The sequence below is a fragment of the Piliocolobus tephrosceles genome, chromosome 10 (assembly GCF_002776525.5).
Source record: "Piliocolobus tephrosceles isolate RC106 chromosome 10, ASM277652v3, whole genome shotgun sequence".
NCBI classification, from domain to species: domain Eukaryota; kingdom Metazoa; phylum Chordata; class Mammalia; order Primates; family Cercopithecidae; genus Piliocolobus; species Piliocolobus tephrosceles.
Window position 1 is genome coordinate 29,877,563 of NC_045443.1, and position 21,954 is coordinate 29,899,516.

General features: G+C 40.3%; 1 protein-coding gene across 2 annotated transcripts in view; it reads right to left on the bottom strand.

Annotated features, from left to right (window-relative positions):
* TMTC1 (transmembrane O-mannosyltransferase targeting cadherins 1) overlaps nt 1–21,954 on the bottom strand; it is a 292,296-nt gene that overhangs the window by 80,298 nt on the left and 190,044 nt on the right. For both annotated transcript variants that reach the window (XM_023209004.2, XM_023209003.2), the window contains one exon: nt 12,779–12,946. In XM_023209004.2, coding sequence (XP_023064772.1) covers nt 12,779–12,946 — 168 coding nt within the window. The remainder of the gene's footprint in view (nt 1–12,778; nt 12,947–21,954) is intronic.

Sequence of the window (21,954 nt, forward strand, 5' to 3'; positions counted from 1 at the left end):
CCTGAATGGTATTACCTAGGTTTTCTTCTAGGGTTTTTATGGTTTTAGGTCTAACATTTAAGTCTCTAATCCATCTTGAATTAATTTTCGCATAAGGAGTAAGGAAAGGATCCAGTTTCAGCTTTCTACTTATGGCTAGCCAATTTTCCCAGCACCATTTATTAAATAGGGAATCCTTTCCCCATTTCTTGTTTCTCTCAGGTTTGTCAAAGATCAGATGGCTGCAGATGTGTGGTATTATTTCTGAGGACTCTGTTCTGTTCCATTGATCTATATCTCTGTTTTGGTACCAGTACCATGCTGTTTTGGTTACTGTAGCCTTGTAGTATAGTTTGAAGTCAGGTATTGTGATGCCTCCAGCATTGTTCTTTTCACTTAGGATTGTCTTGGAAATGCAGGCTCTTTTTTGGTTCCATATGAACTTTAAAGCAGTTTTATCCAATTCTGTGAAGAAACTCATTGGTAGCTTGATGGGGATGGCATTGAATCTATAAATGACCTTGGGCAGTATGGCCATTTTCACGATATTGATTCTTCCTATCCATGAGCATGGTATGTTCTTCCATTTGTTTGTGTCCTCTTTGATTTCACTGAGCAGTGGTTTGTAGTTCTCCTTGAAGAGGTCCTTTACATCCCTTGTAAGTTGGATTCCTAGGTATTTTATTCTCTTTGAAGCAATTGTGAATGGAAGTTCATTCCTGATTTGGCTCTCTGTTTGTCTGTTACTGGTGTATAAGAATGTTTGTGATTTTTGCACATTAATTTTGTATCCTGAGACTTTGCTGAAATTTCTTAGCAGCTTAAGGAGATTTTGGGCTGAGACAATGGGGTTTTCTAAATATACAATCATGTCATCTGCAAACAGGGACAATTTGACTTCTTCTTTTCCGAACTGAATACCCTTGATTTCTTTCTCTTGCCTGATTGCCCTAGCCAGAACTTCCAACACTATGTTGAATAGGAGTGGTGAGAGAGGGCATCCCTGTCTTGTGACAGTTTTCAAAGGGAATTTTTCCAGTTTTTGCCCATTTAGTATGATATTGGCTGTGAGTTTGTCATAAATAGCTCTTACTATTTTGAGATACGTTCCACCAATACCGAATTTATTGAGTGTTTTTAGCATGAAGGGCTGTTGAAGTTTGTCAAAGGCCTTTTCTGCATCTATTGAGATAATCATGTGGTTTTTGTCTTTGGTTCTGTTTATATGTTGGATTACGTTTATTGATTTGTGTATGTTGAACCAGCCTTACATCCCAGGGACGAAGCCCACTTGATCATGGTGGATAAGCTTTTTGATGTACTGCTGGATCTGGTTTGCCAGTATTTTATTGAGGATTTTTGCATCGATGTTCATCAGGGATATTGGTCTAAAATTCTCTTTTTTTGTTGTGTCTCTGCCAGGCTTTGGTATCAGGATGATGCTGGCCTCATAAAATGAGTTAGGGAGGATTCCCTCTTTGTCTATTGATTGGAATAGTTTCAGAAGGAATGGTACCAGCTCCTCCTTGAACCTCTGGTAGAATTCAGCTGTGAATCCATCTGGTCCTGGATGTTTTTTGGTTGGTAGGCTATTAATTATTGCCTCAATTTCAGAGCCTGATATTGGTCTATTCAGGGATTCAGCTTCTTCCTGGTTCAGTCTTGGGAGAGTGTAAGTGTCCAGGAACTTATCCATTTCTTCTAGATTTTCTAGTTGATTTGCGTAGAGGTGTTTATAGTATTCTCTGATGGTAGTTTGTATTTCTGTGGGGTCGGTGGTGAAACTCCCTTTATCATTTTTTATTGTGTCTATTTGATTCTTCTCTCTTTTCTTCTTTATTAGTCTTGCTAGCGGTTGATCAATTTTGTTGATCTTTTCAAAAAAACAACCCTGGATTCATTGATTTTTTGGAGGGTTTTTTGTGTCTCTATCTCCTTCAGTTCTGCTCTGATCTTAGTTATTTCTTGCCTTCTGCTAGCTTTTGAATGTGTTTGCTCTTGCCTCTCTAGTTCTTTTAATTGTGATGTTAGAGTGTCAATTTTAGATCTTTCCTGCTTTCTCTTGTGGGCATTTAGTGCTATAAATTTCCCTCTACACACTGCTTTAAATGTGTCCCAGAGATTCTGGTATGCTGTATCTTTGTTCTCATTGGTTTCAAAGAACATCTTTATTTCTGCCTTCATTTTGTTATGTACCCAGTAGTCATTCAGGAGCAGGTTGTTCAGTTTCCATGTAGTTGAGCGGTTTTGATTGAGTTTCTTAGTCCTGAGTTCTAGTTTGATTGCACTGTGGTCTGAGAGACAGTTTGTTATAATTTCTGTTTTTGTACATTTGCTGAGGAGTGCTTTACTTCCAATTATGTGGTCAATTTTGGAATAAGTGTGATGTGGTGCTGAGAAGAATGTATATTCTGTTGATTTGGGGTGGAGAGTTCTGTAGATGTCTATTAGGTCTGCTTGCTGCAGAGATGAGTTCAATTCCTGGATATCCTTGTTAACTTTCTGTCTCGTTGATCTGTCTAATGTTGACAGTGGGGTGTTGAAGTCTCCCATTATTATTGTATGGGAGTCTAAGTCTCTTTGTAAGTCTCTAAGGACTTGCTTTATGAATCTGGGTGCTCCTGTATTGGGTGCATATATATTTAGGATAGTTAGCTCTTCCTGTTGAATTGATCCCTTTACCATTATGTAATGGCCTTCTTTGTCTCTTTTGATCTTTTATGGTTTAAAGTCTGTTTTATCAGAGACTAGTATTGCAACCCTTGCTTTTTGTTGTTCTCCATTTGCTTGGTAGATCTTCTTCCGTCCCTTTATTTTGAGCCTATATATGTCTCTGCATGTGAGATGGGTTTCCTGAATACAGCAGACTGATGGGTCTTGACTCTTTATCCAATTTGCCAGTCTGTGTCTTTTAATTGGAGCATTTAGTCCATTTACATTTAAGGTTAATATTGTTATGTGTGAACTTGATCCTGCTATTATGATATTAAGTGGTTATTTTGCTCGTTAGTTGATGCAGTTTCTTCCTAGCCTCGATGGTCTTTACATTTTGGCATGTTTTTGCAATGGCTGGTACCGGTTGTTCCTTTCCATGTTTGGTGCTTCCTTCAGGGTCTCTTGTAAGGCAGGCTTGGTGGTGACAAAATCTCTAAGCATTTGCTTATCTGTAAAGGATTTTATTTTTCCTTCACTTATGAAACTTAGTTTGGCTGGATATGAAATTCTGAGTTTAAAATTCTTTTCTTTAAGAATGTTGAATATTGGCCCCCACTCTCTTCTGGCTTGTAGAGTTTCTGCTGAGAGGTCTGCTCTTAGTCTGATGGGCTTCCCTTTGTGGGTAACCCGACCTTTCTCTCTGGCTGCCCTTAAGATACTTTCCTTCATTTCAACTTTGGTGAATCTGGCAATTATGTGTCTTGGAGTTGCTCTTCTCAAGGAGTATCTTTGTGGCTTTCTCTGTATTTCCTGAATTTGAATGTTGGCCTGCCCTACTAGGTTGGGGAAGTTCTCCTGGATGATATCCTGAAGAGTGTTTTCCAACTTGGTTCCATTTTCTCCCTCACTTCCAGGCACCCCAATCAGACGTAGATTTGGTCTTTTTACATAATCCCATACTTCTTGCAGGCTTTGTTCATTTCTTTTTCTTCTTTTTGCTTTAGACTTCTCTTCTCGCTTCATTTCATTCATTTGATCCTCAATCGCTGATACTCTTTCTTCCAGTTGATCGAGTCGGTTACTGAAGCTTGTGCATTTATCAAGTATGTCTCGTGTCACGGTTTTCATGTCCGTCAGTTCATTTATGGCCTTCTCTGCATTAATTATTCTGGTTATCAATTCTTCCACTTGTTTTTCAAGATTTTTAGTTTCTTTGCACTGGGTACGTAATTCCTCCTTCAGCTCTGAGAAGTTTGATGGTCTGAAGCCTTCTTCTCTCATCTCGTCAAAGTCATTCTCCGTCCAGCTTTGATTCGTTGCTGGCGATGAGTTCCATTCCTTTGGAGGGGGAGATGCGCTCTTATTCTTTGAATTTCCAGCTTTTCTGCCCTGCTTTTTCCCCATCTTTGTGGTTTTATCTGCCTCTGGTCGTTGATGATGGTGACGTACTGATGGGGTTTTGGTGTGGGTGTCCTTCCTGTTTGTTAGTTTTCCTTCTAACAGTCAGGCCCCTCAGCTGTAGGTCTGTTGGAGATTGCTTGAGGTCCACTCCAGACCCTGTTTGCCTGGGTGTCAGCAGCAGAGGCTGCAGAAGATAGAATACTGCTGAACAGCGAGTGTACCTGTCTGATTCTTGCTTTGGAAGCTTCCTCTCAGGGGTGTACTCCACCGTGTGAGGTGTGGGATGTCGGTCTGCCCCTAGTGGAGGATGTCTCCCAGTTAGGCTACTCAGGGGTCAGGGACCCACTTGAGCAGGCAGTCTGTCCCTTCTCAGATCTCAACCTCCGAGTTGGGAGATCCACTACTCTCTTCAAAGCTGTCAGACAGAGTTGTTTGCGTCTGCAGAGGTTTCTGCTGCTTTGTTTTTGTTTTTGTTGTTGTTTAGCTGTGCCCTGTCCCCAGAGGTGGAGTCTACAGAGACTGGCAGGCCTCCTTGAGCTGCTGTGAGCTCCACCCAGTTCGATCTTCCCAGGGCTTTGTTTACCTACTTAAGCCTCAGCAATGGTGGGTGCCACTCCCCCAGCCTCGCTGCTGCCTTGCAGTTAGATTGCAGACTGCTGTGCTAGCAATGAGGAAGGCTCCATGGGCATGGGACCCTCCCGGCCAGGTGTGGGATATATTCTCCTGGTGTGCCGATGTGCTTACAGCGCAGTATTGGGGTGGGAGTTACCCGATTTTCGAGGTGTTGTGTGTCTCAGTTCCCCTGGCTAGGAAAAGGGATTCCCTTCCCCTTTGCGCTTCCCAGGTGAGGGGATGCCTCGCCCTGCTTCAGCTCTCGCTGGTCGGGCTGCAACAGCTGACCAGCACCGATTGTCCAGCACTCCCTAGTGAGATAAACCCAGTACCTCAGTTGAAAATGCAGACATCACCTGTCTTCTATGTCGCTCGCGCTGGGAGCTGGAGACTGGAGCTGTTCCTATTTGGCCATCTTGCTCTGCCCCCCCTCACTTTAGAATTCTATTTTTAATTTCTTGAGGACCCTCCCTATTGTTTTACAAATGGCTGTACCAATTTCCATTCCCACCAATAATGTACCAAGGTTCTCTTCTTTCAACATCCATCCCAACACTTGTTATCTCTTGTGTTTTTGATAATAGCCATTGTAACAGGTGTGGGGTAATATGTCATTGTGATTTTGTTCTGCGTTTCCTGATGATTAGTGATGCTGAGAACCTTTTTGTATACCTGCTGACCATTTGCTTGTCTTCTTTTCAAAGATGTCATTCAGGTCCTTTGCCCAGTTTAATCAGATTAGTTGTGGGATTTGTTTTGCAATTTATCTGTATGGGTTGCTTACATATTTTGGATATTAACCCCTTATTGGATATACAGTTTGCAAATATTTCATCCCAATCCACAGGTTGTCTTTTCACTTTTTTGCTTGTTTCCTTTGCTGTGTGGAAGTTTATTAGTTTGACGGAGTCCCATTTGTGTATTTGTGCTTTAGCTTCCTGAGTTCTTAGTGTTGCATCAAAAAAACATAGCCGAGGCCAATGTCAAGGAACTTTCCCCTTATTCACAAGAGCCAAGATATGGAAACAACTTGAGTGTCTATGGACAGATGAATGGATACAGAATTTGTGGTACAGACATACAATGAAATATTATTCAGCCTTAAAAAAGAGATACTGCCATTTGCAACAATATGAGTGCACCTGAGGAACACTATGCTAAGTAAAGCCAGATGCAGAAAGAAAAATACTGCATGATCTTACTTATATGTGAAATCTTAATAAGTGAAATTGAACACATAGAAAATGAGAACAGAATAATGGTTAGTAGGTGTGGCGAGGAGAGGAAATGAGGAGATATAGGTCCAAGGGTACAAATTTGCAGTTACGTAGATGACTAAGTCTAGAGATCTCATGTACAAAAAGAAGGCTACAGCTAAGAATATGGTATTGTATATTTTAAATCTGCAAAGAGAGTAGATTTTAGGTGCTCTTACTATTAATACAAAAAAGAAAAAACCAGGTAACTATAGGAGATAATGGATATGTTAAATTGCTTACCTGCAGTAATCATTTCACTGGATATGCATATCAAAACATGTTGTACACCATAATTTTATACAATTAAAAAAAGGAGAAAGAAAGAACATGGAATAAAGAGGGTTGCTTCCTTTTACTTTTCCTCTATTTTATTCCCTGTCTAAAAAGAAGGATAAATAATATCATAGATGGTGTTGATGAAATTCTGGCTGCATGGAGAGTATCTAAGGAGTACCATCAATGCCCAGTGTTGGCACCAGCTGAGGTTGATAAGATAGCCTGAAGGTTGTATATTTTTAAATGTACAGTTGCTAAAGGTTTTTTTTTTTAGCATATCTAGTGAAGGGCAATGTATTAAACTGTCAGGGGAACCAACTCCAGGTTTTGCTGAAAACAGAGATTAGCATCTATCTTGTGCTTTATCCTTTACAAAGAGCTCCTCTGTGTTCACTCACTTAAACCTTGCTGATGGGGTTCCATATCTCTGAACTGGCTTCCTTTGGGTCTAAAATGAGGCAAGAACTACATTTGCCCTATTCTCTGAACAAAACCTGCTGCAGACAAAGGAAAATACTCATGCTTCTCATGTATTAGAATGAGGTCCCTTCCTCTGCTTTTAAGAGGCATCCAGTAGCCAAGAAGGAAACATCCTCCTTATGGCCTAATGAGAACTTGTTACTCCTATGGTACATGGAATCACAATCCTCGCACTACACAGAATAGGAGGACCCAAAGGATCCCTGGTGACCATTTCATTTTCTTTGTCTTCCTCTCATTTTACACAAGAGAGAGCCAAGCCTTAGACAGGATCAGTGGTCCAGTCATAAGTGACAGTATTGCATTTCTACGACAACCAAAGGCATTTCTTATATAGATTGTGGATACTTCTTTTCGGAGGTGGGTGCTAAAATACTGACACTATCTTTCATTTATGATATCTTTATGGTTTATAAAATCTCCTTATTTGAATGTTAAAAAGTAACTAAAATGTATGACAGGTAGCTAGGATTTTAATATAATTTTTCGAATGATAGTATCCAACATAAATTTAGTCATATTGGCATTACATTTAGCCAAGTAAGCGTATTAGTAATGGCATTAATAATCAAATTTCTATTAAGGAAAATTCCCGACTTTTTCTATCTAGAACTAAATAGCGCATGGTAGCGGTAAGTTTGGAAGGCAACTGTGATTATAGCAATGAATACAACTGACATATTTATTGAAATTGATCCTTTTCTCTGTGTGATTAGCACAGTAAATCTAACTTACGCCCCACCCGAGGAATAGACAATTGGGCCTGTGGAAACATGGTCCTTGCTGAGATCAGGGCATTGTTTCATAATGGCAAGAGGAAGTAATAATGTTCCTAACAGGCAAGCAGAAGTGGGTGGAGTCACTAAAATTCTAAGAACACACTGCTTTTTCCCATTGTTGGTTTTGACCTTTATGTTCTCTCTGTGATATTTTTCTGCTATGTTTTTCTAGGCTCTCATTTCAAAATGAACAGTTTGTGAAAAAAAGGAAAATAAACAACAAGCCAAAGACAACACTTTCCCTGGAACTTAACTGGCCAGGTCACTCTTCCCTCCAGGAATAGTCTCCCTGTTTGCTTTTTTGATGCTTCAATTTCATACTTTCAGTTATTATCACAGAAACATCCAGCTATACCCATATTTATTCCACAGAGAAATATAATATTCATAAATTATATGACTGAACCCAAAACCCCGTTAATAATTACAAGAGTGATTATAAATAAACATCTCCCTTTCAACTCAGGATTTTAAATTCATGCATTTCACATATCTCCCTCACACCTTTTATTGTGGAAAACTTGATAAATAACAAAAAAGCTACTTTAATCAGGTGTATCTCCAAGGTTTTAGAACATCAATTTGTTTTGGTGGCATCATTGGACAATAGGTCAGGAGGACCATCCCCAAATTCCTAATTACAAAACAAACATGAAAAAAATATTCGTAGTATTCAGTCAGAGGTTAGCAAAAAGGAAAGGAAGAAGAATTTGTGACTCTCCTCAATTCTGACCCCTGCCTTGACCTGAGATTTTATAACACCACACACAGGATGGACAGTACTTATGGAATGCTTACTTTAAATCAGGTGCTGGGCTAAGCACCAGTTTCCACAGATCATTTCCTTTAGTCCTTGCTGTGACTTGTGAAATAGGTAGTATTACTCTGCCTCCCATTATTACAGATGAGGAAATTGAAGCTCAGAGAGATGAAGACCTTTTTGTAAGGTTACAGACCCAATAAATCATTGAGCAGATATTTCAGCCAAGGCCAGTAAATGGTCAGAATCAATCGTGAAGTTGATCAACAGTTGATGCTTAACCAAATCAGTACCATAAGACCGAAGTAACATTAGAATGTCACTATCACAATGTTTATATGATTGGCAAGCAAAACCACAGCCTGTGGGCCACGAGTGTGTCCATGTGTTTACATTTTGTCTTTAGTCTTTTCCCCAAGACAACAACAGAGTTAAATAGTTGCAAAAGAGACTGTATGATCCACAAAGCTTAAAATATTTGCTATCTGACCTTTACAAAAGAATCTGTCAGTACCTGGTTTATATTCTTTTCCCTGGGAGGTATTCTCTAAATTCTCTGCCTCAGCAGTTCAGAGAAGGGGAAAGAGAACTATTGTTTTTCCTACAGAGTAGGAAGATGATCTAGGCCATAAATGTTAATTGCTGGTCTGTGGGTCACTTAAACAGTTCAGGAATGGGATTTAGAGAGACCCTGAGCTGGATGCAAAAGGAAATACGTTTGTCCCTTTCCAGGTATTTTGAAGATTAGGAGAGGGAAGAGGGTTTAATCTAATCAAATTATGTTATTATATTGATTTACTCCAAACAAATGTAGGGTTCTGGGCTGTCACTAGGCCCAACCAGAGCTATGCGGTGATCCACCTACCAGTTCAGCACATAGAACAGCTTCTTACTGTAAGAATTAAAGAAAATATGCCTTGCAGCTATGATCATAAATCTTTTTCTCTCTGCTTATACTTGAGCTAGCTTAGGTTAAAACACAATGTAAAATATAGGCATGGCAAAGTTTATGCATCTTTTGATTTTTATACCAGATTTGGGTTCAAATCTTGGCTTCTGTAAAGGCTATTTCAGCTTAGACAATTTACCCTGTCCACACCTCTGATGAGACAAAAGTGCTGGGTTCTTGTGCTTTTTGTGTGTAAGGTTCTTGCTGATAGAAAAAGTTTTGGCCAGGCACATTGGCCCACGTCTGTAATCCCAGCACTTAGGGAGGCCAAGGAGTAGAGACCAGCCTGGGCAACACAGTGATAACTGTTCTCTACAAAACATAAAAAAATATTAACCGTGTGTGGTGGCACACACCGATAGTCCCATCTCCTCGGTAGGCTGAGGTGAGAAGATCACTTGAGTCTGGGAGGTCAAGCCTGCAGTGAGCCATGATCACGCCACTATACTCCAGCCTGGGTGACAGAATGAGACTTTGTCTCAAAAATAAATAAATGAATAAATAAAATAAAATAAAATAAAATAAATTTGTGCAGGAATCTGGCATCTGTATCTTCTAAAAATATATCACACAGTGGGATCTTTTGTGTAAAAGGAGGCCTCGGCTGGAAAGGCTGGAGCTTGACCAAAATTTGTATTTTCTCAACGCAAAGTTCTATTTTAAGATACTCTGTAAGACTGCTCATGGAAAGGCCAGGCAAAACCATCCCACACAATTAGAGAGGCCTCAGTGAGGCCATATGTTTTAGGAACAGTCTATGGGTTTATGGTCTGGAACAGAGGGGAAGATGGAGTCTCTGCCAAGGGCATCACCATCGCTGGAATTATTGTAAATTTTTCTTACTCAACTCAGCCGGCTTGTGTTTTGGGCCATTATAGCTAATTTAGGGTTTTCTCCTTTTTTAATACTCAGCTCAGACCTACAAGAGCATGATCCTTGATGGCCTGAATTGGTCTTAGTCACCTACCCACCTACCTGTACTTATATAGTGTTCTGGGTTTAACAGTACATTATAATGAAATATGTTCATGTGTTGCCTCCCATGCAGATTTCCAGCTCCTCTATGCACATTCTCTCTCTCTCTCATCCTAGAACACACTGCACAGTAACAATCTGAAAACCTTACACAGCATTTCCCACATGCCAGAAACTGTCCTGTGCATCTTTCACATACTATTTTATTCTTACACTATACTCAGGAGATAAACATTAGTATTTTACATTGTAAAATGAAGACACTAAGGCACAGAGTGGTTAAGTAACTTGCCTAAGATCACACAGCTATTCAATGGCAGAACTTGGAGCAGAGCCAGAAAGTTTAACTCCAGACCACGCACTCAACCACTAACCTTAACGTGCCTCATAGATTCTCAGTAAATGTTTCTTTGACTGATCTGAACATTACTCAGCACAGATGAGTTCATAAAAACATCTGTTCTGGCCTTGAAGGAGAAAGAACAGTCTTAATAGTCTTTTAAAGTCTCAGATTCTTAAAAGTTTTCTCAGGACATAGATAAATGAAAATAGGCAAAGATTTCTAAAAAATATCAATAGCTTTGATCTGCACGTTACACAAAATTTAATTTGACCACCAAAGGTCTCTTCAGTTACAAAATCTCTTTAAGGACAAATGTGGAATGGCTGTGTTTTAGAAATCAATTGATGTGAAGATATTTACTACATACTTCCATCTAAAACAATAGAAGTTTCTGGATGCAAGGTCAGTTAGCTATTTTTTTCTTTTCTTTTTTTTTACATCGTTGGCATCAGCTGTAAAGGGTTTGAGTACTAAGTCTGCCAACATCCATTCCCAAAGTTGCTCTGATTAAGCAGTCAACATCATTAGAAAATACAACCACTGTTAGTACCTTTATTCAGGCAGAAGGTTTAACACAGGGCAGAATTGTTTTGAAGTTTCTCATAAAAGCTCTGACTATTGAAAGAGAAAGAAGAAAAAATTATGCCAACAGAACTCAGAGGAAGTTATATTACTGAACTTAAATACCCCTGTGTTTACAGAATGACCTCAGTTAGCATGAGGCAGAAGGAAGGAATGAGTCTGTTGTGGTCTGTGAGAATCGTGTTTAATAGAAAGGGGTATGACAGGGACTTAACAGAATCTGATACCTAAGAGTGATTTTGCAGATCTGTGTGGGAAAAAAAAGACGCATTAAAAAAAATTCACACAAAAAACTCTACATTGAGCTCCCTACCGTACCCACTGAAATGATCATAACAATGATCATGACAATGACATGTAATAACACATAAATAAAATAATAGGACACACATGCCAGACTGACTTTTTGTTTTATATTTTTAAAAATATATATATTTTAAATATATATTGCCAAATATTATAGCAAAATCAAATACATTATTTAAAAATAGTAGAAGAGTGCAGTGAACTTCTGTCTTATTTGTTCATTCACTCATTCATTTATTTTTGGCAGCCCGGAGATTATTCCCCCTTCTTACAGTGCTTGGATTTCCTGCTGGGAACTTCCCTGTTGCCTCACTTTGAGAAGTCTGGGTGGAATCCCAAGGGGTTCTGCCTGCCCAAACTCCCTCCATGGAACTCAGAGGAGGCTTCTTGGTCAGTCAGTCATCTCAGTGCCCTGCTAGGGACAAGGGGCAGGCATGTGACTAATCTTAAGTTCAACCAAAAAGCTTTCTTTTCTTAGGACTTTGATGCGTATTTCCAAAAAACTGGTGTTAAGTTTACCTGTTTGTTTCTGAGAGGGTGCTCAAGAGGGATTGTCCAGATGCCTGTTTCCTGTCTTGGGCGTGCCGGGTTCTTCACTTCCCTTCAATTCTGTATGCTTTCCTAGCCTCTTCCAACAGTTTCCCCTTTTCTTAAGTGATATCAGCTCTGCTTCAATTGTTTGCCCCCAGTGAATAAGTGCTGGGTACCAGCTAATCAGGAAACCAAGTAAAAATCATGCTGACTAAATTGACCAATCAGGCCATAAGTGAGGACAGAAGCTTGGAAGAGGCCCAGACTGGGGATTCTTGGGAGACTGGGCAAATACTGTTTGGGTGTCAGGTGTGGCAGTGCCAAGAAAGCCAGGTGAAGGTCACCAGGGCTGTGACATTTAGTGAGGCTGACAAAGCCCCAGAAACACAGCATCATGAGTGGCAGTCTCAAAGAATGTTCAAAATTAAGGTTCAAAATAAAGCAACTAGGTCACAGATCACAACATAGCACGCTGGAATATTCTAAAGAAGGATACTGCATTTCTCTTCCCTCTGGCTGTGTGCTCACCTTTCGCATGCACTTGACTGAACAATGAAATTAGGCTTATCGGTTTCATTTTGTTTATAGCTGATTTTACAGCCCCGCTCATCATTAAAACTGTTTCCATCTGAATTCACAGACTCAAAAACTTTCCCAGGAGCCTTATTTTCATAAATTCACTTAGAATGAGCTCATGTTAAGGTTTATATATCATTTTAAAATTCTAAAGTTAAAACCCCAGATAAAATTACATCTTCCATTTAAAACTTTTACTAAAGATAATTTTCCTTAGTCAATACTGCCAGGCCCATGTTACCTCATTTGTTTGGAAACAATTTGTAAGCAAAGAAATAAGCAGGAAGATATTTACTTTTATCTGTCTAGTCATACCTGAATAGGGACTCTCTTGAGAGCCAAATTTCATTCTGTTTCACAGTTTTCCAAGAGAAAAGCAGCAGCAGCAACACAGTGGACACAATCAGGGTGGTGGCCCCACATCGATTCAGCCAAGTACAGAGCTTGCTCAGTCCATGCACAAAAAGGATGCAGTAGCCCATGCTGGAAAACAGAGTGGAAGGAACGGGATTACTTTGGGGGTGCAATGGTTCCCCCCCCCCGAATTATCTCCTACAAAACTAACCTTCATATGAAGCTTGTCCTGTGCTAGAGAAACAAACAGAAACTCCCCTGCCTTAGACAACATTAACATGTTAGTTCTCTAAAGCGCTGCACTAGCATGTTTGCTATGTCTTGTCGAAATATCTTGCTATTTCTTCAGTGTAGAGAATGATAGAGTCATCTTGCAGGCTCAAAGTGCCCTGGATTTCAGCAGCTGAGGCATCATGAGAAGTCCCACATATAAGCTCTTGGGTCCTGAACGGATCCTCTGACCCAAGCTCCCTCGTGTCACTGTCATTGTATAACCCTATTGGCACTATGTGCCCAAATTTGGAGTCTATGCAGCCACAGGTCACATCACAGCTTTGTAGGGACAGTGTCTGAAAGCTCTGCGTCAGGTCCTGGAAGGGATGCTGGTCACCAAGGAGGACTGTTCTCTGTTTCCAGGGCCAGCTGAAGCCCTTAAACTTTGGAAAATCTACCCACAGGCCGACTCCTGAGCCTCACAACTGGGAGCTCATCACAGACAAGCTGTATTGATATGCCTAGCTTTACCGGTAGGTACAGGGCTCATGTGTTATCTGAGTAGCACTTTGTATATCAGCATTACATCTCTAAAAGCCTTTGGCTTGGTGCCACGTGGTCCCTCACATCATCTATGTACCCATAGAGACACTTCCTGCCTGCCACTTGGACACAGAAGAATATAAACTTGCAGTTTGTACCCATTGTTGTTGTGTGTATTTTAGTTGAAATCTGACTTTTTTTTTTTTTTTTTTTTTCAGACAGGGTCTCACTTTGTCTTCCAGGTTGGAGTGCAGTGGTGCGATCATGGCTCACTGAAGCCTCAACCTCCTGGGCTCAAGTGATCCTCCCTCCTCAGCCTCCCCAGTAGTTGGGAATATAGGTGTTCACCACTACACCCAACTAATTTTTGTATTTTTCTGTAGAGATGGGGTTTCGCTATGCTGCCCAGGCTGGTCTCGAACTCTTGGACTAAAGTGATCCACCTGCCTTGGCCTCCCAAAGTACTGGGATTACAGGTGTGATTCTTCCCAAAAATGATAACTACAAATAATTACAGAATATCTTCAGAAAGAAGTAAGCTTGTGTAAAGGCATCCTGTATTAGAAACCATTACTAACAGAAGTATTAATACAGCCCCAAGTAAATATAGCCCATATACTTGTTCTCTTTTTTATTCATTCTTTCTCTTATGTGGCTGGCAATATTCTAGGCACTAAACATACTATTTATAATAAAACACTGGCTCCACAATCAGAGAACGCCAGTCTAGTGAATCAGGTTGCTCTAGTTAATAGAAACAACTAAATATTCTCATTCCTAAACACACCTCCTTAAAAAAACTTTTTTCTCCACCTTCTGTTCTCTGTATCAAGAGCAGAAAAACAACAGAGAAGCATTTGAGGTTTCTGACTTGGGAGACCCTGGGAATCAAGTTGGAGGTCTAATTTCTTCCTTCAAGTCCCATAATTCGGTTAGTCCAGCTCCGTAAGTTTAGGGTTCACTCTTGGGCCAAAGAGAGTGACCGTCCTACTCCCCAGTGAGGAGGATGATTTGAGCTTAAGGAGACCCATGTTCCCCAAACCCCCACCACAAGCACTGGATTTGACTGCCACAGATATCTTGCAAGAGCCTTGCACTTGTCAGAACAGAGTCTCTAATGTAAAAACAAAAACCCAAACCAAAAACCTCTTCTCACTTCCACAACTCCCTTGTTCAACCTTAAAGGTATGGAGCTTTTCTATAAGTCTTACTTATATGGTACAACTGACCTTGCTGGTGTCATTTGCTGTGCCTGACCACAATGGCTGCTCAAGTTCATAAGCCTGCTTTGCCCCTGTTCCTGTAGCCGCAGCTGCTCCCAACCCAAACTGAGCGGGGCATCCTATGAAGCCCTCTGGGCTCCGTTCTTTCATTCATCAGATATTTAACTATGTACTTAACACTATTGCAGGTATCAAGAACATATCAGTGAACAAAAGAGACAATAATCCTTATCCTTGTGGAATTCACATGGGTGGGGAATAACAGCTAGTGAATAAGTAAAAAACACATAGGGCACGTACATTGGTTGAGATTGTAATGTGGGTGGTCACAGAAGGCCTCACTGACATTTGAGGAAGACCTGAAATGCATAGGGAACGTGCCACACTGATACATCCTTACAACCCTATGGATCACCTTTGTTAATGTTTAACTCATGAAAACACTAAAGAAAAAGGTTAACTGGCTTGCTGAATTAAGTCCTGTGATAGTGTTAGGTCTTGGGACCTCAACTGACTATGCCAAAGGGAAAAAAATATTAAGTTGAAAGCTGACTCATGCAAGAAAGTACCTTTCCTTTTTTTACTAAGCAGTTAGCTACAGATAAAAGCTTAACTATCTCCACAGATAGCTACTCTAGGTTCACCTTATCTTATGTAAAGTGCTGATTTACTGGGGGTGAGAAGAGTACATAATTGACCATTCCCCTATCTGCTCCTTTTCTCTGGCAACATGGGGATTCAGTCATGTGACCATACATTCCCACTTTCCCCTCCAGCCTGCTTTTCCCCTTTAAATACTAAAGACCTCAAAATCATCTTCGGAGAAAGGCACAGACTGCAGATTGTTTCTGTGATTCTGGGTTCCTTTCTTCCAGGCATGTCCTTAATCTTGGCAAAATACATCTCCAAATTCATTCACACATGGCTCAGATACTTTTTGGTTTCCAGGTCACCCATCTAGTAAATAATAGAGCAAAGATATAAACCCAGGAATTTCAGATTCCAGAGCCCACACTCCATGTGCAGTCCTGCTGTAGAGGATTTGACTTGACCAGCTGATTCCTGTGTTCCTAACACCTTATCACACAACGTCACCTACTTTCTTCCCAACTACTGCATTCATGACATCTCAATAGTCATTTTCTGCCTCCTTGTAGGAACAGAGCTGCCACCTGGCAGAACAAAGGGGAAGGAGAACACTGGGATTCCAACAGCTCCAGAGCAATGGCCACAAAGTGGCAGAAGACAAGAATAAGGAAGCTAACACCACAAATATTTAGCTGCATTATGTGTTTGCGTGTCTAGGGAGCACTTCCCGTGTGGCGGGCACTGCGCTAAGTGCTTTGTATGGGCCTGTCCACAATATTTGCAGTGCATGGGGGCAAGGACAGTACTGGTTTTAAATATACTATCTAATTAAAACATTTAATCCTCATTATCCTCCATTTCATAAATGAGAAAACTAAAGCTTAAAAGAGTTAAGTAACTTGCCCACAGTCCCAGAAGCTAGGAATGGGGTCAGATCTGGAGGTTCAGTGCCCTAATGCTCTGCTATAATCTAGGGGCCGGCAATAATTAAGGCTTTCAGCCCATGCCGTCTTTGTTGTTAGTATTCAACTCTGTCTTTGTAGCAGGAAAACAGTCATCCACACCATGTAAACAAATGAGCATGGCTGTGTACCAGTAAAATTTATTTATAAAAACAGGCAGCAGGCCACATTTGGCTCATGGGCCATGTACAGCAAGGAAAAAAAAACAAGAAAAAAACTTTTATCTGAGGAATGAAGTCCTTTTCATTATCAGGCCTAGAGAGGCATTAAAATGAGACTGCAATCACATCCTATTCCCCTCTTTGAGCTATGTATTCATTTTTTGAAACTGCTTGTTATTGCTACAAGACGCAATAAAGTAATCTAATAACGCCACACAAGACACTATAACCCACAACCTAAAGCTTAACAATGGATAGCCAACACTAGTCAATGTTATTCAATGTAAATCAATGAGAATTCCTGACAAACAACTTTGTATCAGCCCACTCCCTGCCTACCCCCTTTTGCCTTTAAAAATCCACTTGTGGCCAGGCGTGGTGGCTCATGCCTATAATCCCAGCACTTTGGGAGGCCAAGGCGGGCAGATCACGAAGTCAGGAGTTCGAGACCAGCCTGATCAACATGGTGAAACCCTGTCTCTACTAAAAATACAAAAATTAGCTGGGCATGGTGGTGCATGCCTGTAATCCCAGCTACTCAGGAGGCTGAGGCAGGAGAATTGTTTGAACCCAAGAGGCGGAGGCTGCAGTGAGCCGAGATCGTGTGCCACTGAACTCCAGCCTGGGCAACAGAGTGAGACTCTATCTCAAACAAACAAACAAACAAAAACTAAACAAAACCCACTTGTAACTGCTGCTAATTGGACTGTGTAAATTCAGGGCAACTTGAATCTATTCTGCTGGGTTGGGATCCTCGGCCTTGGCCCAAATAAACTCTCTACTTTCTTAATTTTGCCTCAGCCTCTTCCTTTTAGGTTGACAATAGTTTGTGGATCCCTGCTATAACCAGAATGAAGGAGAACACATTCCTTTTCAGTCAGCACCTGTATCAAGTAACATGAAAAATTTTAAATCAAATATCCTTATTATTGACATATGGTTTAAAGAAATGTTAAGCCATATAAAATAATCTCTACTTAGGTTTGTAAATTTCTTAGAGAGTATCACATTCTTAAAAGTCTGACACAAATATCACAGAGATCAAGATGTTTCTCCACTATGAAACTTCATCTTTCAGCATCTGCTTGAATGCAGATCTCAGCAGCAGGGGAGAGAAACACACTCTTTCTCTCCATCGCTAGGGGCAGGACATGGCCTCCTTTTGAAAGTGGGAAGTCAAGCCAATGAGAAGCAACATACTTTTCTGGCCTTCGGGGAGATGAAACCATTGTCTGGCTTGCTCTGGTCAGTCTGGTGAAGGAGGTTCTGGGCTGCTGATCAGAGGCCTTCACAACACGCACAAAAGAGCCAGTGCAAACACTGACACTTCACAAAATCATAACCTGGAGAGACCAAAGCCAAACTCAGGCTGCTGACTATGTGGTTTAGCTCAGTACTAAGAGGCATTTTCAAAGCACGTTTGAGAAAGAACCACCACCACTGCCTTCGAGAATGTAGCGATCTGACACACAGAGACACCTCTCTCCTTAACAGGCTGGGGGTATCTCCAGTTTTGATTTTATTGACAAACTGCTAGGCATGCAGCACTTAAATAACTAAAAACACTTGCATTTCTCTTTCTGCTTTTATGATGCACATTCAAAGAGAATTTAATAGGAAATGCAAACCACCAAGGTTTGTCCTTTCACATCAGAATAACAAATGTTTTAAATCTGTTGTCTGGGCACTTGTTAGCAGCAAATCATTGCGTAACAGTTAGTCCAAAGTACTTTCCTGAAACTCACCAAGAAGAATTTAAGTGAAAACAAAACGAAACGAAACAAAACACTTCTCATTCACATTTACAGCAGAATTCACAGAAGTGGAAAGATGACAGCTTTCTACCTCTGGCCCAGACATTTTATATTTGCTATGGCTTCACTTTCTGCTTAATTATATGCAACAAAGAGTATCTTTTTGCTAATAAGTAGAACTGAAATTCTACCTTTTAATTTGTCCAAAAGCTATAATAACTCACTGAGAGTATCTATAAGTAGCATTATTAATACAAGACAGAGGCAATCTTACCATTGTACTCCTTTAAAGAATTCCCAATTTTAGAGAGTCTAAGTGAAACCTAGTCCGAATTCGCTTCATTCCAATCTGATTAGGGTCCCTGTTTCTCCCCTCATTCTTTATCTCAAACACTCAATGGTTGGAGAAATTTTCCAGAAGAATGAATATATTTGGAAGTGAGAATTTATTCATATTCAAAGAAAAGAATCCCCAAAGGCATTTCTGTGTATTTCCTTAGTCTCCCATGCTAGGTGCTGAGATCCTGGGGTAAGTATGAAAGGATTCTTTATATATATTTCTCCTTGAGATAGATTTCTTCTGTTCTTTTCCAGCATGTCTATGGCACAACTGGGAGAAAAATGCCAATGCTTTCACCTTCTGAGAACTTACCTAATTATCTTTTACTCCTCTCAGCCTTATAGTCTACCTACCAGCTCCAACATTTATGAAACATCTAGTAGTAAATAAGGCAGGGCTCTGGTATCAGAAAAGCCTCGGTTTGCATGTCCACCCTGACACTGTTGTTTGATCCTGGACAAATTATTTAAGTTCTCTAGTTCTTAATTTATTTATATTGTGAGGGAGAATAATAATTGTTTGTAGTGCTCCATGCCTGATACACACAAAACAATACATTATAACATTAAACTTATTACACTATAATGGTATTACTGTTCGGTAATTATTTTTCTGCTAAATAGAGTAAGAAGCAGGAAATGTGTAAAGTTTGCATGTATTCCAGGTACAAACAGACACGTCAAAACCAGGTTACTCTAAGTATAGTAACTTCCTAAGGCCCAGAGGACTCTATTAGGTACAGTGGAACACGAATGTTCTAGTGCAGACTTTATGTTTGGAGGTTCACAATGAGGAAAAGGGAACTAGGAATTCATCAGAAATTAAAGAGTCTGGAACTGGGTCAAGAGAGCTGGGCCCTTCTCGAGTTGAGCTGGGCCCTTCTCGGGTTGAGCTGGGCCCTTCTCTGTCATTCGTGAGTTCTGTGGCCACAGGAGAATTTCTCATGGAGCCTTTGTGATTTATTTTACAAGGGCTCAATATTTCCTGCCACACCCACATCAAAGAGTTGTAGTGTGGAATAAATGAAATAGTGTATGTGAACGTGTTCTGTAAACTAAAGGTGAAGTTAAATGTATCAAATGCAGTCTTTTTGTGTTTATATGTGCTACCAGTTACACATTAATAAAATATGTGATTAGATCTGTAAATAACGCCTCAAGAAAATTCAGTTTATCAAATCCAGATTGACCCAAAATACCTAATTTCATTATAAGAATTTTAAGAGTAAATTTCCTTGTGCACTATTATTTGCTTCAAAAAGGTTTGATTCAAACATTATTTTTATAGATCAGATATTGCAGAAGGTAAGATACACTGGTAGTATGTGAAATATTGTAGTCACGTGTTTATGTTAATGTTCATTCACACACCAAGGACACAAGTGCTTAAGCAAAGCCTTCCTCACAATCATTTCAAACTTCTCTCTACTCTGCAATGTACACTTTTGTGAAAATGAAGATAATGTAAAGTATAATCTCTTTGGTGAATTAATACATAATGAGGAAGCTTTTGCATTCAACCCTGATAAGAAATAAAAGTATTAACTGTTTGGAAGTTCAAGCAGGTTCTTTTTAGGATAGAATAACATTTTATTCATTCCTGAACTCTAATCAACTAAAATATAGCAGGGGCTGCTTCATAAGCGTAGTTGAATCATTGTGGTTGAAGGTATCAGAAACTAACGTGGAAACAAAGGTGTACTTAAAAATCAATCATTTCAAGTTCACCTTGAGGATAGTAAGACCCATGACTGTTTGTCACCAGAACTGTACCATATACAGGGCCTGGCTGTTTCCCCTTGATGGTGCCTTTACTCCAGGACTGGCTTCCTTCACCCCAGCCTGATTGACGTAGTCTCAATTATCAATACATTTTCCATCAAGGCTTGGAAGACCTTTGGCCAAAGCTATGTGCCTCTAAAACTGCCTCGAAAAATTAGGAAAACCACTTTCTCTACCCTTCTACAGCATAATCATCTTGAGAATCTGAGTTCTGTCATTTCTTCTTCCACAAACTACTATATTTGAGAGTCCAGCAACTTCACTTTGGAAGCAAAGGTACACTGGGTAATGCACTATTTGTTGATGTCCTCTCCTCTAGTCCCATGAATTAATACAGACCTGACTGCATAGGCATAGACCTCATCATGTGTCCATCATTCTTTAATTCCCTACAATTGTTTTTGTAACCAACATCTATCATGCCGGGAATTATGAGAAAACACAGGCAAACAAAATGGTGGTCCTAACCCTAATGAAAACAAGACAAAGAAGGTTGCTAAAAGAGTAAGAGGGATTTGTTAAGATTACCAAAATCTGCATAAGGAGTCCCTGGTTTGAGATGTATTCTCTAAGAGAAAAGGAAAGAAAGAAATTCACTGATAACAACAAAGGAGCTTGATGAACAGGAGGCTGAAATGGCAACACTTAGGTCCACCCACGTCCTCCCTGCAAAGTCACAGCCCACTTTATACAGCACTGGGTGTGTGGCATCTGCAATTGAGTCTCTCTCTTCCATTCATAGACGCACATTTCACAGCCCCCTTCAATATGGCATTGCAGAATGCTAACTTGCTAAGTGCTAGGGTTGTTCACTTTCGAGTTGCTCACTTTTGAGCACAGAAGGTTAAAAAAGAAATGAAGAGGTTTGAAGAATCAAAGGAGGAAGAAAGGGAAGGAAGAAAAAGGAGAGGCCTATACTTAATATTTCTTTGATTTCCTTTAACTTTGGTTCACCCAATCTCATTTGTACAGGGTAGATTGAAATCATGACTTGCAATTAGTTATGTGGCGTAGCTTACATTTCTCACATGTATTATTGTATTCAGTCTCATCTGAATCTAAATTACACTTTACACTAAATTTTACTTTCAAATCCTGATTTCCAAGACATCTGCTATTCACCACTTCGGGCTTAACAGACACAAACATTCATCTTTTATAACTAACAGAGTTTGGTAATATTAAGGGCAGAATTCCAGTCTGATAATTAACTGTTCAAACTTCTCTGCACTTTGATTGAGCACAACATATTGGCCAGTGGATCTCCAGCCCACAGGCACCCTGACCTACTCTCTGCTCACTTCATTCTAGCCATTGCTCTGCTCTAATGTTGTATTGGTCTGTGATCTACAATCTCTGCTTCGACTAAACATTTAGTAGAACCCCTCAGCAAAGTCCTCCTGCTTCCCTCCCTGGTCACAACCTTCCCATAGCACTGCCTCACAGTCCTTGATGATTGACCACCAGTCTGGTGCAGTCTCAGGTCCCTCCCTTCCTGGGTACTGCCCTCAAGAGCAGCCCTCTCTGGACGAGACTTAACTCCTAGTTCTCACATCCACTTCTGCCTTCAGG